Source organism: Suillus clintonianus (genome assembly GCF_016758775.1).
Source record: "Suillus clintonianus strain FC179 chromosome Unknown DEU56scaffold_2, whole genome shotgun sequence".
NCBI classification, from domain to species: Eukaryota; Fungi; Basidiomycota; class Agaricomycetes; order Boletales; family Suillaceae; genus Suillus; species Suillus clintonianus.
Window position 1 is genome coordinate 221,119 of NW_024539226.1, and position 14,017 is coordinate 235,135.

The 14,017-nt window shown below is 49.1% G+C and overlaps 6 protein-coding genes across 6 annotated transcripts; 4 read left to right on the forward strand and 2 right to left on the reverse strand.

Moving 5' to 3' along the window:
* Positions 1-171: 171 nt before the first annotated feature.
* On the forward strand, positions 172-3,457 carry DEU56DRAFT_765562 (uncharacterized protein). The gene is made up of 8 exons (XM_041351025.1): positions 172-756; positions 806-1,146; positions 1,195-1,335; positions 1,385-1,427; positions 1,484-1,525; positions 1,576-1,829; positions 1,888-3,113; positions 3,169-3,457. Exons 1-8 carry the CDS (start codon positions 656-658, stop codon positions 3,184-3,186), a joined length of 2,166 nt encoding a protein of 721 aa, XP_041215078.1. The 5' UTR covers positions 172-655; the 3' UTR covers positions 3,187-3,457.
* Positions 3,458-4,705: 1,248 nt separating this feature from the next.
* On the forward strand, positions 4,706-6,387 carry DEU56DRAFT_765575 (uncharacterized protein). The gene is made up of 4 exons (XM_041351026.1): positions 4,706-4,907; positions 4,931-5,095; positions 5,148-6,020; positions 6,073-6,387. Exons 1-4 carry the CDS (start codon positions 4,835-4,837, stop codon positions 6,210-6,212), a joined length of 1,251 nt encoding a protein of 416 aa, XP_041215079.1. The 5' UTR covers positions 4,706-4,834; the 3' UTR covers positions 6,213-6,387.
* Positions 6,388-6,434: 47 nt separating this feature from the next.
* On the forward strand, positions 6,435-8,374 carry DEU56DRAFT_875905 (thioredoxin-like protein). The gene is made up of 6 exons (XM_041356006.1): positions 6,435-6,719; positions 6,769-6,906; positions 6,965-7,048; positions 7,103-7,894; positions 7,947-8,027; positions 8,076-8,374. Exons 1-6 carry the CDS (start codon positions 6,553-6,555, stop codon positions 8,326-8,328), a joined length of 1,515 nt encoding a protein of 504 aa, XP_041215080.1. The 5' UTR covers positions 6,435-6,552; the 3' UTR covers positions 8,329-8,374.
* On the reverse strand, positions 8,375-9,432 carry DEU56DRAFT_765578 (Mss4-like protein). Its single transcript, XM_041351027.1, has 7 exons — positions 9,239-9,432; positions 9,110-9,183; positions 8,919-9,049; positions 8,739-8,867; positions 8,633-8,686; positions 8,561-8,576; positions 8,375-8,508 (listed from the first exon to the last, which is right to left on the reverse strand). The coding sequence occupies exons 1-7, from the start codon at positions 9,295-9,297 to the stop codon at positions 8,462-8,464; spliced, it is 510 nt and encodes a 169-aa protein (XP_041215081.1). The 5' UTR covers positions 9,298-9,432; the 3' UTR covers positions 8,375-8,461.
* A 16-nt stretch (positions 9,433-9,448) lies between these two features.
* Positions 9,449-11,470, forward strand: DEU56DRAFT_220509 (WD40 repeat-like protein). The gene is made up of 5 exons (XM_041345127.1): positions 9,449-9,800; positions 9,851-10,444; positions 10,496-10,807; positions 10,860-11,040; positions 11,091-11,470. Exons 1-5 carry the CDS (start codon positions 9,486-9,488, stop codon positions 11,249-11,251), a joined length of 1,563 nt encoding a protein of 520 aa, XP_041215082.1. The 5' UTR covers positions 9,449-9,485; the 3' UTR covers positions 11,252-11,470.
* On the reverse strand, positions 10,940-13,812 carry DEU56DRAFT_220515 (Catenin-beta-like protein). Its single transcript, XM_041345128.1, has 11 exons — positions 13,743-13,812; positions 13,343-13,684; positions 13,183-13,289; positions 12,858-13,125; positions 12,710-12,803; positions 12,437-12,660; positions 12,237-12,385; positions 12,050-12,185; positions 11,757-11,993; positions 11,566-11,700; positions 10,940-11,514 (listed from the first exon to the last, which is right to left on the reverse strand). Exons 1-11 carry the CDS (start codon positions 13,764-13,766, stop codon positions 11,311-11,313), a joined length of 1,920 nt encoding a protein of 639 aa, XP_041215083.1. The 5' UTR covers positions 13,767-13,812; the 3' UTR covers positions 10,940-11,310.
* Between the last annotated feature and the right edge of the window lie 205 nt (positions 13,813-14,017).

Genomic DNA, 14,017 nt, shown 5'->3' on the forward strand with positions numbered 1-14,017 from the left:
TCACTTACTTAAGCAACCCCTCGTTTGGGGGTGGCCTATGTACTCAGCTCAGGTCCCTGAATTGAGGCACTAAGTTAATGATAGTCAGTTGATAGCCTCCTGCCACATTCTGCAATGATTGGCGATTGGAGACCGCTCATATTGACCAATTGCCAATTCTTTAAACGACCAGCTTTTTGGGGGAAACCATCGCTTCAGCCTGAGAGCCAAGTGGGCTTAGATCATCATTACCCTTGGAGTACAGCTGCCTGCCAAGTTGGCAACGACCGCCCACTGGCCACTACTAGCAGTACTTACTACTGAACGCAGTCCTAACTTTGAGTGTCCGGTCGTCAAGGCTCCTTCTCAGGTTGTCATGTTGCATGCTTGTAGCTCCGATATGCCAACGTTAAAAGGGAAACTGGACAGGTAGGCACACCGTGACACCAGCATGCCTGTGGCCAGAGTCATGGTCTCAGTTGGGCTGTGCAGATTGTAAGTTAAATATAAACTGAAATCATCCGAACAGTTTTCAGAAACACGATAAGTTCGTTGCTCCGAGTCCCTAGCGTTCCCTCACTGTGCAGTTTATGCTTGTACTAGAGGCTGGCCCTCAAGAGTCAAAACCTTCTTCTCCTCGTCTTCCGAGCTGGTCTCGCCCATTTTCTTTTCCCAAATGCTAGCATCTAGAATGCCGGGCTATAACGCATTGAATGCCCTTGTGGTACGTGACGCAAGTACACTATCCATCAGCGAATTTTTGGAACACCCCGACTAGTCAGTCGATTCATTTCTCCAATGTGTAGTAACTAATTCCACATCCCAGTCGTCAGATTGCATCTTTTTTTCTAGGTTGGGTTTTTGTTTGCAGTTTACTATGCGTCGTGACCTCGCCAGTGATGTGTCACCTATATCGAAAATGCTCCAAGGCCTTCGATGAGCGCAGGGGTCTGCAGCTAGACACTAACGGAAATCGCGCTCTTTGGAACAATTCTGAGAAACTTCAGGGAACACTTTTTTGGGGTGATCGAAATTCCACCATACAGCCATTGGAAGATGAAAACTCTGCCCTTGTCTTGCTGCTTTCTCTTTGTTTCGCCTTTGCGAGCGTGGCAAACTTTTCGTCCTTGCTGTCATTCAATTCCGATAGCGGTCCTTCTTCTTGCGGTGAGTCGGACAAGGTCATCATATAGTGACACACATCTCATTCCGCAGCATTTGTCGTTGCGTTGGGAGGCATTTCCGCCGCCTGTGCTCGTTTCATGGGTTTAATCATTTTAAATCATGATCTACGTAAATTCGAGCTGCGGCGGTGGGAAATATACGCGGCTTGGTCTTGGCTAGTAGTTGCCGGAGGTGAGTGCATCCTTGTTCAACAGGCAGGATTGACCGACACCTATGTAAGCTTTTGTGGTTGCGACATGTGCCATAAGCGTCGGAGCAGTCGTGTGTGTGGTCTCGTTGTTGACTTCAATATATATTCTTGGACTCATCATAACTGCAGATATGTACTACAGCTCGACACGTACTTGTGCTACAGGACGAGGTCGGTGATACGTGCTGCTCATGGTGTCTCTATCTAATTTCTCGATGAAGCTACCTTCCTACCGCCGTGACTATGTCCGTGATGTTCGTGATCCTAGAGCTCTACATTATCGGAAGACTATTGTCTCTTATTGCTCCGCCATTCCTCGAGTTCAAGCACAGGATTGGAGCGGCAACAGATACGAGGGTACTTCGCGCACTTTCGCTCTTGCTCTTTGACCTTTTGAATCTGGCACCCGGATTGAAGTTGATCGGTGTTATTGGTGAATTTGTTTCATTCAGTATAGGGGCACTTATTGTGTTAGGTATGTCTTTCTGAGATGAATTGGCATCCGTTGAAATACTAAATGTGAATAATTCCAGCGATGTTCCGTAAACACCGAAGACAACCGATTATTGGCGAACCGATACCTGTACCCATGAGCCTTCATGGTTCAACGGCCCGCACCATTCACGTTTCCATGCCTCCCAGACGCAGTGCACAGTCCCATATCCCTGGTCATCCGTTCGCTGCTTCAACAGACTTCGCAACCACTCAGACCTACCGTACCTCTATCGCGTCGTCGATATCATCCAGTCTTTACAGTTACAACACTGCTGCTCGTAGCTGCCAGACTGGTACTGGTGTGGTCAGGGTTGCATCGAGGTTAAAGTATACCCAATCGCGCCCCCATTTACTTGATCCGTCTGAGACCTCCATTTCACTGGTTTCAAATCATGGTCACGATGCACCTGCGGCAGAGTACACCAAGACCCATTCTGGGCCACCCTCTGATGCTGCTAGTGCCCGCCACATCATGCCTAATCAGAGCGAGTACGTAAATACCTTAGAGGGCCATCAAGATCCGACTACTCGTGGGGGTCTCCCGATCAGGCCTCAAATCAAGATCACCACATCGCAACCGAGGCAGCCCCCTGCGGCACTGATGCCTCAGCCAATATCTACCGACTCTCTGCCGTACGGTTCCGATATCATCGGGGCGGCCGGCTCTCGTGGCAAGGTGGACATCACCAAGAGACCGTCTCAGCGTTCCCGTCGCAGTACACTGCCATCTGACCTCAGTTTCTTGTTGCCTTTGGAGAGCGCACCGGCTTCTGTTGTTCACTTCCATCGTAACAGTATAGGTGCTCCTGTGACGCCCTCTGATGAAAAGTCTTTGCGCTCAGAGGATCGACATGACCGGTGGTTGGCATTTGGGCAGAGCAGTTTGTCTCCTACCAGGCGAAGGACCTTTGGTGATCAATCCCTTCAATCATTTGTTCCCCCGACATCCCCTACGGAACAGTCGGTCACCATTATTCCACATTCTTCAAAGCTGCTCACCCCGAGCCCCTTTGGAGAGCATTCTTTCAGCATTCTTAGTCTTGCTGCGTCCCAGCAAAATATTCGTAGACTTCCATCGCTAAAGGTGCAAGAGGAAGCTGAAGAAGATAACAGCCCCATTGATCCTTTCATCCCGGTATTTGCGACGTACCGTCGTGCCGTTCCAGCTGCCGGTGGGATACGGATTCGTGGACCACGTCCCCCTCCGAAGATATTTTCTCACTCCAACACTACACCGACAGCAAGTTCCTTTGGTGTCGCTGAAGTAAGTGTTCAGGCTTTTTTCGGGATCAGCAAAGTTGACTACAACCGCATCGCAGGTTCTCAGGACTAGCTAGCGGTGGGTAGGTAGATTAACGACTCCAACATGCTCCTTTTACGTATCACTTTCGTCGAAGTTACTTACTCCATTCGTGCCTTTGGCGGTACGGTAGTGCATTTGTTACTAGCAGCAATCCTTTAACATTATTACCCGGATACCCTGGCGTGTTGCCGAAATACATCGCAGCGGTGCTTGGTCGCGCCCCTATGATATTTCAACTGTATATCACTTTTCACATGCAATCATATAAATGTTGGAGATGCGCGCGTTCATAGATCTTACTCACGTTAACATTGTTCGCTTACCTCCCTTCTTAAAACTCAGGCCTGCAGCTGTGAAGGTTACGATGATGTTTGGGCATTCATGTACATTTTCAACAATGAAGGAGATGCAAGAGGGCGCAAGTGTGACGCTAAATATAGCTTCTGGACACCCTCTCTCTCAATCGCAAGGTAGGAATCAGCAATTTTATCATCAGCTTCGAACAGATTAATCAAAGTCGCTATTTCATGATCCTCCAGATCCTCCTTTTGAACCTGAACGATTGTCCTTTTCTTGCGGATTGGGATTGGATCGACAGAGCGCTGGGGCTCATAAATCATTTCTGGAATGTTCCCAAAGCTGGAGATGAATTTGTTATGCTCTCACCCAACTGCTCAAAAGCCTGGAGAAAGTATGTATGCTGAGATGCTGGAACGAATAGCGCACATATGCCACCGGCATCGGCTGACTTTGATTTCGATGAAGAGATATCCAAGGGGGGTCGCTGTGCAGGGCGAAAGAGTCTGAAACGTGGGACAGGTGGAGTATCGACGATGTTCGTTGAAAGCCCAAACTCAATTGCATTGCATCAAGCGCTTTTGTCATCGATCGACTCCCAGTATCGTTTGTCAGAGCTGGGACTGGTAGGATGGCGAACGTCATGGAAACGTTCTTGCTGTGTATCTTTAATTTTGGTGGGATGAGATTTTTAGCTGCTTCATAATGCAGCCAGCCCTTGAATGGTTTGGCTCGCCGAGGGATCATTCTGCACGAGTGGTACATAGTGCAGTAGTGGTGAGATGTGTGACAGAATCATACTTCATAAACTTAGCCCAGATGGCTCAGACTCGGGAATAACATCAGCTCCATGTTCAAGGCTGTAATATAAGCCAGTACTTTGACTAACCTAACGATGACATGAAAAGTGAGGGTGTCAAGTATCAGCGCTGCGAAGTGCGCCGAGCTGATCGCGTAGTTCCTGCGCCCATTTGGACTGACAGGCATCAGGAGTTTTGGGTACACCTTGCGGTGCGCTCTAGCCATCTCACCGGTAGCAGCATCGAACCCAGAACGATTTGTCGAACTCCATGTCACGTTCTTCACCCTTGGCTTGATCATTGGGTGGCGATGTATTGGTCGAACTTTGTTTCGTCATACATGATCCAGTAGCTTGTATCTGTGGAATGAATCTGGCTATGTTCGGCGTTGCTTTCACTACGATTCATTCTGCTATATTAGTAGTACGTAGATGGAATCGAGTGCTAGGTGATAAGAAGAGCCGTAGTGTCACACTGGCATGTGCACGTGTGGACACGGTACCTACCGTCCTTTATTAGCACTTGTCTCGGCAGGCTGCGCAGGGCTAATTAAGTTGCCAACACACTCACTAACCACAATCTACGATGGCGTCCTCTGAACTCTTGAAACAGATTCAGGCGGGCAAGAGGCTGAAAAAAGCAGAAACACATGACCGGAGTGCGCCGTTGATCGACCCGAAGGCAAGTGTGGTGGTGGTGGTGGTGGTGGTGGTAGTGGGGTTCCTGCTGCTGCTTCACGAGCAGGAAGTGCATTGCCGTCGACGGGTGCTGGCGGACCTCCTCAACTGGGTGGATTGTTTGCTGGAGGTGTGCCCAAGTTGAAACCTGCAGGACAAAGTAACTTTGGTATGCCAGTGCGATACATCGCCTAATATTTCCATTGATACCTTTCCATCAGCAAAACCTCCTACACTTGGAAAGCCACCATCAGTACCTAGGCGAGAACCTACTACTAGTGCACCACCGCCTCCTGCTAGAGGTCCTCCTCCTAGACCATCCGCACCAGCACCCGCACCCCCTGCTGCGGTTCCCGCCCTCCCCACTCGACGTGCACCGTCACTGCCAAATCGCGCTTCTCCTGCTCTGCCTTCAAGATCTGCACCAGTTGTACCTCTGAGAAATACACCCACCCCTCCTAATGCTGCTCCTCCCCCGCCACGTCGACCACCTCCCGCAAGGACGGCTTCCCCGGCCCCTACTGCAGCTCCTCCTGCCCGTCCACCACCTCCACCATTCCGGACCGCTTCTCCGCCTGCTCGACCTGCATCTTCACCTGCTCGACCTGCCTCTCCACCTGCTCGGCCTGTCTCTCCACCCAAACCAGCACCATATACGCCATCACGTTCTGTCCCCCCTCTTCCTCCCGCTCGCAACAGTCTTCACCCTCCAGTTCCACCTGCCAGGAAAGCTCCTCCTCCCCCTCCAGCCAGGCCCTTATCGGCAGCTGGATCTCCTTCTCGAGTAGTACCGCCTCCACCCTCTCGAAGACCACCTGTGATGGATGGTCCACCTGCTCCTCCAGCCCGTGTCCGAGCTTTATCGGAAGTCGACCCCCCTGCACAAAGTCCACCTGTAAATCGCCCTCCACCTTCCCGTCCGGTCCCGCCCACATCTGCTCCTTCCCGTCCAGTCCCGCCTCCATCTGCTCCTCCTCGACCGCGTACCGTTTCAACACCTGTCGCTGCTGAACCTGAACCTCCTACTTTACCTGTGGGACGGCCCAGCATCAATGGCAGTGTGAATGGATCAAGGGCACCTCCATCTCGCAAAAGTAAGTCGCAGCTTGGTTCTGATATTTGACATAGCTCATGAATGTATGTCAGTCCCTTCGCCCCCTCCAAGCTCTGGTACACATACATTTCCAGTGACTGACCTCCCTCAGCCACGTCCGTTTGTTGCAGGGGCGAGGCGATATGGCGGTGGTCGAACGACTGGCAGCGATTTCGACCTGTCCGGTTTGTAGTTCACCAACTTAAGGCATTGTGTTACTTGGACTATTGATCAGTATTGACCTGGGAATGAGAACATGGGACATCGTTGCTATAGCTGTATCATTGAGTTGCTCAGACTAGAGTAGCTACGTACGCAGCCAGGTGTCAATTTATTTCTAGGCAAATTATCCAGGCAGAACTTCGGAAGTACTGTTAAGACTAAGAGTAAGTTAAGTAACCAGCGCTAACGTTGACAAATCGGTAATGCTGGACCGCTGGTGACACGTATACAGTTACTTGCATTATAAAAGCTTCGTGCTTCGCCTCTATTCATTGACAGTCACTTTCTCAAATCCACGAACGCATCGTTCAATGCGCTTCACCTCTTTCGTGTCGCTGGCTTCTGCCATCGCTCTTGCGTCCTTGGCATCAGCTGAGGATGCTGCTGAGCCTTCCGATGTACTTAACCTTACAAAGGACAACTTTAGTTCCGCTGTCAACGCAGAACCTTTGATTCTGGTCGAGTTCTTTGCTCCATGGTAGCTTTTATAATCCTTTTGCGTGACTACTGGCTGAGGTTCATGATAGGTGTGGTCACTGCAAAGCTCTTGCTCCCCACTACGAGGAGGCAGCCACTGCCCTCAAGGAGAAGGACATCAAGATTGCCAAAGTCGACTGTGTCGAACAGGCAGACCTCTGCCAGTCGCATGGCGTCCAGGGTTACCCGTGCGTTCATATTGTCGTCTGAAACGATGTCCCGTGCGTGTTAACCGTCCCTTTACAGCACCCTGAAAGTCTTCCGCAACGGCGAACCCACTGACTATTCTGGTCCCCGAAAGGCGGACGGCATCATTAGTTACATGATTAAGTATGCTTTGATCTGTTGTCACCCATTTGACTCTGCTAACCTCATTCTTACCAGACAGTCCCTTCCTGCCGTTTCTGACGTCACCGCCTCTAACCTCAACGAATTCCAAAATGCCGACAAGATCGTCGTCCTCGCTTACGTCTCCTCGACTACAAAGGCTCCTGCACCCGAATTCAGCGCAACAGCAGACAAGCACCGCGACGCGTACCTCTTTGGTATTACCTCGGACGCTGCGGCTATCTCAGCTGCGGGCGTTACTGCCCCTGCTATTGTTGTCTACCGCAGCTTCGATGAACATGTCACTGAATACCCATACCCACCTTCTGCAGCTACCGTCACCGAGATCGAAAACTGGGTCCAGGAGCTATCTATCCCCATTCTCGGCGAGGTAAATGGAGAGACCTACTCCATGTACGCTTCCAGCGCCAAGCCTATCGCCTACCTCTTCCTGGATCCTACAGACGAGAAGAGCGACGAGGTCATCGCTTCTTTGAAGCCTGTTGCTGCCAAGTACCGTGGCAAGGTCAACTTCGTTTGGATCGATGCGACCAAGTTTGGTGATCACGCTAAGGCTTTGAACCTTGCTGAGCCCAAGTGGCCGAGCTTCGTCATCCAGAGCTTAGATGATCAGCTCAAGTACCCTTACGATCAGAGCAAGCCCGTTGAGGCCGAGGCTGTCTCCACTATGGTTTCTGAATATCTCGCTGGCGAGCTTGCTCCTAAGCTCAAGAGCCAACCTATCCCTGAGACTCAAGATGAGAGCGTCTTTACGCTCGTCAGTGACCAATTCGATGAGGTTGTGTTCGATGACTCCAAGGATGTGTTTGTTGAATTTTATGCCACATGGTGCGTTGTTTTAATCATGGCATATGACGCATCTCATCTACGACCTATCCAGGTGCGGTCACTGCAAGCGCTTGAAGCCCATCTGGGATTCTCTTGGTGATCACTTCGCTGATGTGAAGGATCAGCTGGTCATGTACGTTCTCTCCTCAAGTGTTGGACAACAACTTATTCATTTCTGCAGTGCAAAGCTAGAGGCTCAGGAGAATGACCTCCCAGCTTCAGTACCATTCCGCATCAGCGGGTTCCCCACCCTGAAATTCAAGCCTGCTGGATCGCGGGAGTTCCTTGAGTACAACGGGGACCGGGAGTTGGAATCTCTCATTGCGTACGTGGAGGAGCAGGCTAAAAACAGCTTGAAACCTGCAGTCAAAGCTCCAGAAAACGAATCGCAGACTACGTTCGAGGCACCGCGAGAGGCTCACGATGAATTGTAATTTTGATTAGTGAAGTTGCATCTACTTATATATTCTTTGCATTCATGAGGGCTGTGTGAGCGCAAAGTGGAGCGGACTCGTATGATTGCTCTAACATAAGATGATGGAAAACACAGTTGGAACAAGATAATAATCACAGCTTCACTTCCTTGAGACCGTGCTTCCAGAACGTGAAGTAGGCTATTGAGGTGTGATATGAGCATGGTGAGACTGCTTGACAGATCATACGTACGGGTGATCCCATCCTCCTGAAATAAGAAATCATTGAGAATGCATTATTGATTCTGGTAAGATCGTAACTTACGCGGTAGTTCAACAAGGCTACCATTCCGTCGGGGTTCATGTTCTCGCCAGTGTACTGAAATTTCGTTTGTCACCATCAACGCGTATAAGGGGCAAAGCACACCCACAAATTCATAGTCCTTGAATTTACCAATTATCTTCTTGGCAAAGTCATTTGCCTTGGCCTTGAAGTCAGCAACAGCAGCAGCATCATCTCCCTTTGCTGCCAATTTGTCCGCTACAGACTTCATATAAGCCTGACATCTTTATCAGTTTCGATGTCCGGCAGGCACAAACAGCAATGATACCTTGAGATGTAACAGATATGCTTTTTTGTCATAAGCAGTAGGTTGAAGACGGAAGGAATGAGCGATGTTGTTGACGGTAGATGCTCCGTCCTCAAGCGCCTCTTCCTGTTCTTCAGCTGAGGCATTGGCACCTGCAAATAGATGGGTTCTGTTCTTTCGATGGTGAATGAAAATGAAAATGGAGCACATACCGATATCGACATCGCCTTCCTTTACGACGATCATCTGGCAATCGACTTCGTAGGCAATACCATCTATATGTTTCCTGGTTTTTTTAGTAGTCAGTAACAGGGCTCGAGCGCCAAGATGATCGAGCGTACATGGGGAACGCATCAGAAAACATCTCATCGCCGGAGATGATGTCCTCGTAAAGAAGCATTTCGAAGAGATAGAATAATGGACTAGAGAAAAAGAAAGGGGGCTTCCGACGAAGGAGATAGAAGTTGAGGTAAGAGAGATCTTGAAGGACTTTGATCTTTATGTACGATCAGTAGATCATCATCTCGTGGGATACAAAAATCTTGCGCATCCGAATCCCGACAGCATCAGAATCTGCTTCATGCTATCATGGACTATCAGCCGGTAGTCGTACAGAGGCATGCTCGTCCAGCTGCAGCCAAGCATAGTCCAGAATCAAGATATTGGCGTCAATTTAAACACCCAGTTTTCATCAAAGAATACGCTCCAGTCACATCCATACAGTTCTCTCCCTCTAAACCTCACAGGTATGCTGTAACAGCAGCAACCCGTGTTCAGATTTATGCACCCCGAACCCAGAAAGTAACAAAGACAATCTCGCGCTTCAAGGATGTTGCCCGCAGTGGTAATATCCGTCCTGACGGAAAACTCGTCGTTGCAGGTGATGATACAGGTCTCGTGCAGGTATTGCGCATATCATATTTCGCTGTGCATCCCTGACCGTCTGCTCCCAGGTCTTTGACATTAATTCACGCGCCATCCTTCGTACCCTGGATTCGCACAAGCAACCGGTACATGTTACCAAATTCTCCGCTCTCGCACCCACACAAGTACTCTCGTGTTCAGACGATACGACCGTAAAATTATGGGACGTCCCATCACAAGTCGAAGTGGTCACCTTCCATGCTCACACCGATTACGTTCGTTCTGGTGAAGTTTCGACGTCGAATCCGCACCTAATCCTCACTGGTTCTTACGACGCAACCATGAGGTTATTTGACACGCGGACCAGTCAGTGCGAGATGATAATGGGTGGGGATACTTCGAATGCAGTACCAGTCGAGCAGGTCAAAATGTTCCCATCTGGTACGATGGCATTATCGACTGCAGGTCCTATCCTGCGCCTTTGGGACTTGGTCGCTGGTGGCCGTTGTTTACGTGCATTTTCGAATCATCAGAAAACTATCACCTCGCTTGCATTTGATGGCTCTGCGGGTCGTCTGTTAACGGGAAGTTTGGACCACATGGTGAAGGTTTATGATATTAGCTCGTACAAGGTCGTGCATACCATGCGCTACCCCGCACCCGTCCTCTGTCTTGCTATTTCCGTATGCAGACTTTCAAATCCTTACCTGTTCCCGTGCTAACGAATTGCACAGCCAGATGAAACACATATCGCTGCGGGAATGTCCGATGGCACGCTCTCTGTTCGACGAAGACAGCCAAAAGCTTCAGAAGGCGCGGATCAGCCCTTCACTACTGCTTTGAAATCTGGGGCCTTCGAGACATTTTTAGGAGGCACCCTTCCTGCAATCGGTCAAGGACGAACGAAGTCTAAAATCAAGCCCAAGCCAACTGGAGACGTGGACGAGTTGAGAATCGAAAGCAGAAGAGCAAGGCGTTTGAAAGAGTACGACAGGTTATTGAAAGGGTTTAAATACTCAGCAGCTTTGGATTCAGTGCTCAGAAAGGTAATGCTCATTCCCCGTGGTTAGGCGATTAGATAGTTAATCCGCCTCACAGAATGTCCCACCAACAACAACTTTCTCTCTCATACAAGAACTAATCCACCGCGACGGCCTTCGGAGTGCATTGGCAGGTCGAGATGATGTCCTTTTGGAACCAGTCTTGCGTCTTCTTGTGAAACATGTCACTGATCCCCGTTTCGGTGAAATGGTGTGCGATGTCTCAAGTCTAGTTATCGGTACGTGATTGATTGCCTTGCGCTTTTGCTGACTTGACTTATTTATGCAGAAATGTACACGCTGGTGCTTGGACAGTCACCACTCATCGATTCGCTCTTCATGCGACTACGAAAGAAAGTCCTTGCTGAGATTCGGTTCCAAAAAGAACTGGTCAAAACAAAAGGCGCACTCGAAATGATTTTCGCGTCCGCTACACTGACTGCCGCATAGGAAGCCACACGACTGTACTCTACGCGTATATTGCTATATATTTTAATGCCTCGTGTCCGTCATGAACATTCATGCAGGAACTCGATAAGATGTTGAAGGATTTCCTTCTGTGACAGTGCTCCGTCTTCTGGAGCGTGATCAGTGGCTGCACCGTTACTCTGGATGTCAACGTCGAGGTTGTCGCGGTATATTTGAAGGGTTGAGATGATATCTTTCAAGGACTGGTTCTTTCGTTCAAGCATTTGTGTGATATGACCGCGAATCTGGAGTTTTACTCAACTTAGTCATCGCGTGTTGTTAAAAATGGTGCTTACTCCATCGTCCTCCATGACTACCCATGCGAGGATGTAATCGACTGTCTGCAGCGTGAACAATCCGCCTTCCAGTCGGCGTAGATAAAACAGATCCTCGTCTTCTGGCTCAATTTCACCACCTCCAGCAAGGGTTTCCTGCGCAATCAGCGTTCCAACCAAATGGTTCGTCAGAAAATATACAATGCACATACCTTTTTCTCCACCTCTATCTCTGAGTCCACAACTTTCAGGCGATTATGAGCATTTTCCCGCACCTCGAGTAGTTTGTCGGCTTTCTCATAGTTATTTTCCACAAACTTGGCAAGCAAACGTATTCGATCTGGAGAGTCCGATGGAGTGTTTGAAAATAATGAGGAGATAATGCCAAGGATATGTGGAGTATCTTCGGAAGCTGCTGTAGGCGCATTTGATTTAGATTTCTTTGAGGCCTGTGGAGTAGGCTTAATCACTTTAAGCCATGGTGGACAAACCACTACATCTATACCTTGCCCATGAAAGCAGCAAAGAGCGTTTTCAGTCCGAGGACCTCGACAAAGTTTGCGCAAATTGCGGTGCCTGCTGCGCCAGACATCGCATAATCGAGAGTTTTAATTGCTCTCGATTTCGATTGCAATTTCTCTCTACCAACGGCATCAGTTAGCATTGCAGCCACGTCCCACTGATGTACCCACCTCATCATAAGAACCATGAGGTCAACGCCTTCGCTCGCGATGAACAAGGACTTGACTTCAGGCTCGGCCAACGCAGAACAAAGAGCGTCGAACAAGTTCTCCATAAATTCGGTCTCGTCTGCATCAACTGGGTCACGCCTCCGGAATTGCTACATCATAGGTATCAATATCAAAGCTTGTGATAGTCAACTGCGACTTACAGAAAGAACTTTAAGAGCGACTTCGACGCCATCTTTGTTGCCGAAATCTTGACGATTCACTGCATTATTCTGTAGGAGGATAGAAAGTAATTCCGCTGAATAACCACGGTTTTCGTCATGGGTCTTGGATTGGACGCGGTTGAGTAACCAATTCATCATCTTGGTCTTTGATACCAGTATGAGGGAAAGGTCAGGGTTAAAGCCAAGCATGTTTTCGAATACGCCTGAAACGTGGGTCAGTAATGAATGGTGAGAGATTCGGGACACGAATACCGAGAATATGAAAGACGCCCTGTCTGTCGGATTCTTCTGCCTCGTTTAAACGCGAGAGGTTATCAACAAGCAACTCCAAAATTGAATTCTCTAACTGAATGGGGTACCAAGATTTAGAACAGAAACATTCTAAAATGTCGGGACAAACCAAAGCTTCGATGAGGGTCTTCAACGCTACCTGGGCTTCCTCTTGCTCCTCCTCATCTTCTAGCTCATTCCCAACATCTTCGTCGGTTAGCTCATGGATCACATCAACAACGTCGATGACGATGTCAGCGTTCTCATGGCTAAGGAGTCCGATGAGCAAACTGACAGAACCCGAGCGCACGAGTTCCGGGTAGGCTAGCACAGGAGACTGTGCCAAAGACAAAAGAGATTTAAGCGCACTATCGAGGTCTGCTTCAGAGTCGATGAACCTGCAGAGACATAAGTATGATCAGTCCTAGGACCATAAGACGTCCGATGCTAATTACTTTGATGGGTCGTCCGGGTACTTCGAGCGTTGGTCTTGGTTTTTGTTGACAGCTCGCTCAAACTTCAGTAGCGTTCTTCTTATGCTTGTGATCGATATTCCTTCTGGCTTCACGTCGTGTCAAAATTTACACGATTCGCGAGACTTTTGTATGCGCTCACGTCTTCCGATGTTCCCTCTCCTTCAGCACTCTCAAAAATACTCAAGATTTGCTTTTGCTCGGAAGTCAGTCCTCCTCCGTAGAACCGTCCTTCTTCATCCTCTTCAACAAAGTAGTCCGCGTCACCCCCTGGAGCAAACGAGGTGTCAACCCCTTCGTCGTCTTCTACAGTTGCGCGTCGCGACTGTCGGCTAGCAGCTGAGCTGCTTTCAGGCATGTCAATGTCCATGGCTGAATCCTCTGAGTCTCCACTTGAGGGAGTTTCGAGACGCATCTTCTTCAGCATCGCCGGGGTAGGATTGTCTGGCATCTTCCGCTTCGAGCTTGCAGGAAGCTTGGGCACCTGGAACGCGTCTACATCACAACGTGCACGCGAGAGTTATGCAAGACGGATCCCTTACTTTGAAAAGCTTGTCGATGTCCATGATTTAGTGTGTGGATAATGACTGTGGTCACGGTGCATAAATATTAAAGACAGTCCTAAAGCAATGTACCATGATGCCTAAAACCACGTGATCTAACGTCGCGCAACTTTCGTGCTCATCCAGTATAAGTATATCAATGTACAGTGATTGTTCTTCAAAACCTTCAAAGAGAAGTCTACGGGTCTAACGCATGCAACTGGCAAAATGTCTACAGCGATGGCCGATCGGCTTATCAAAGGCGGACGACAGCG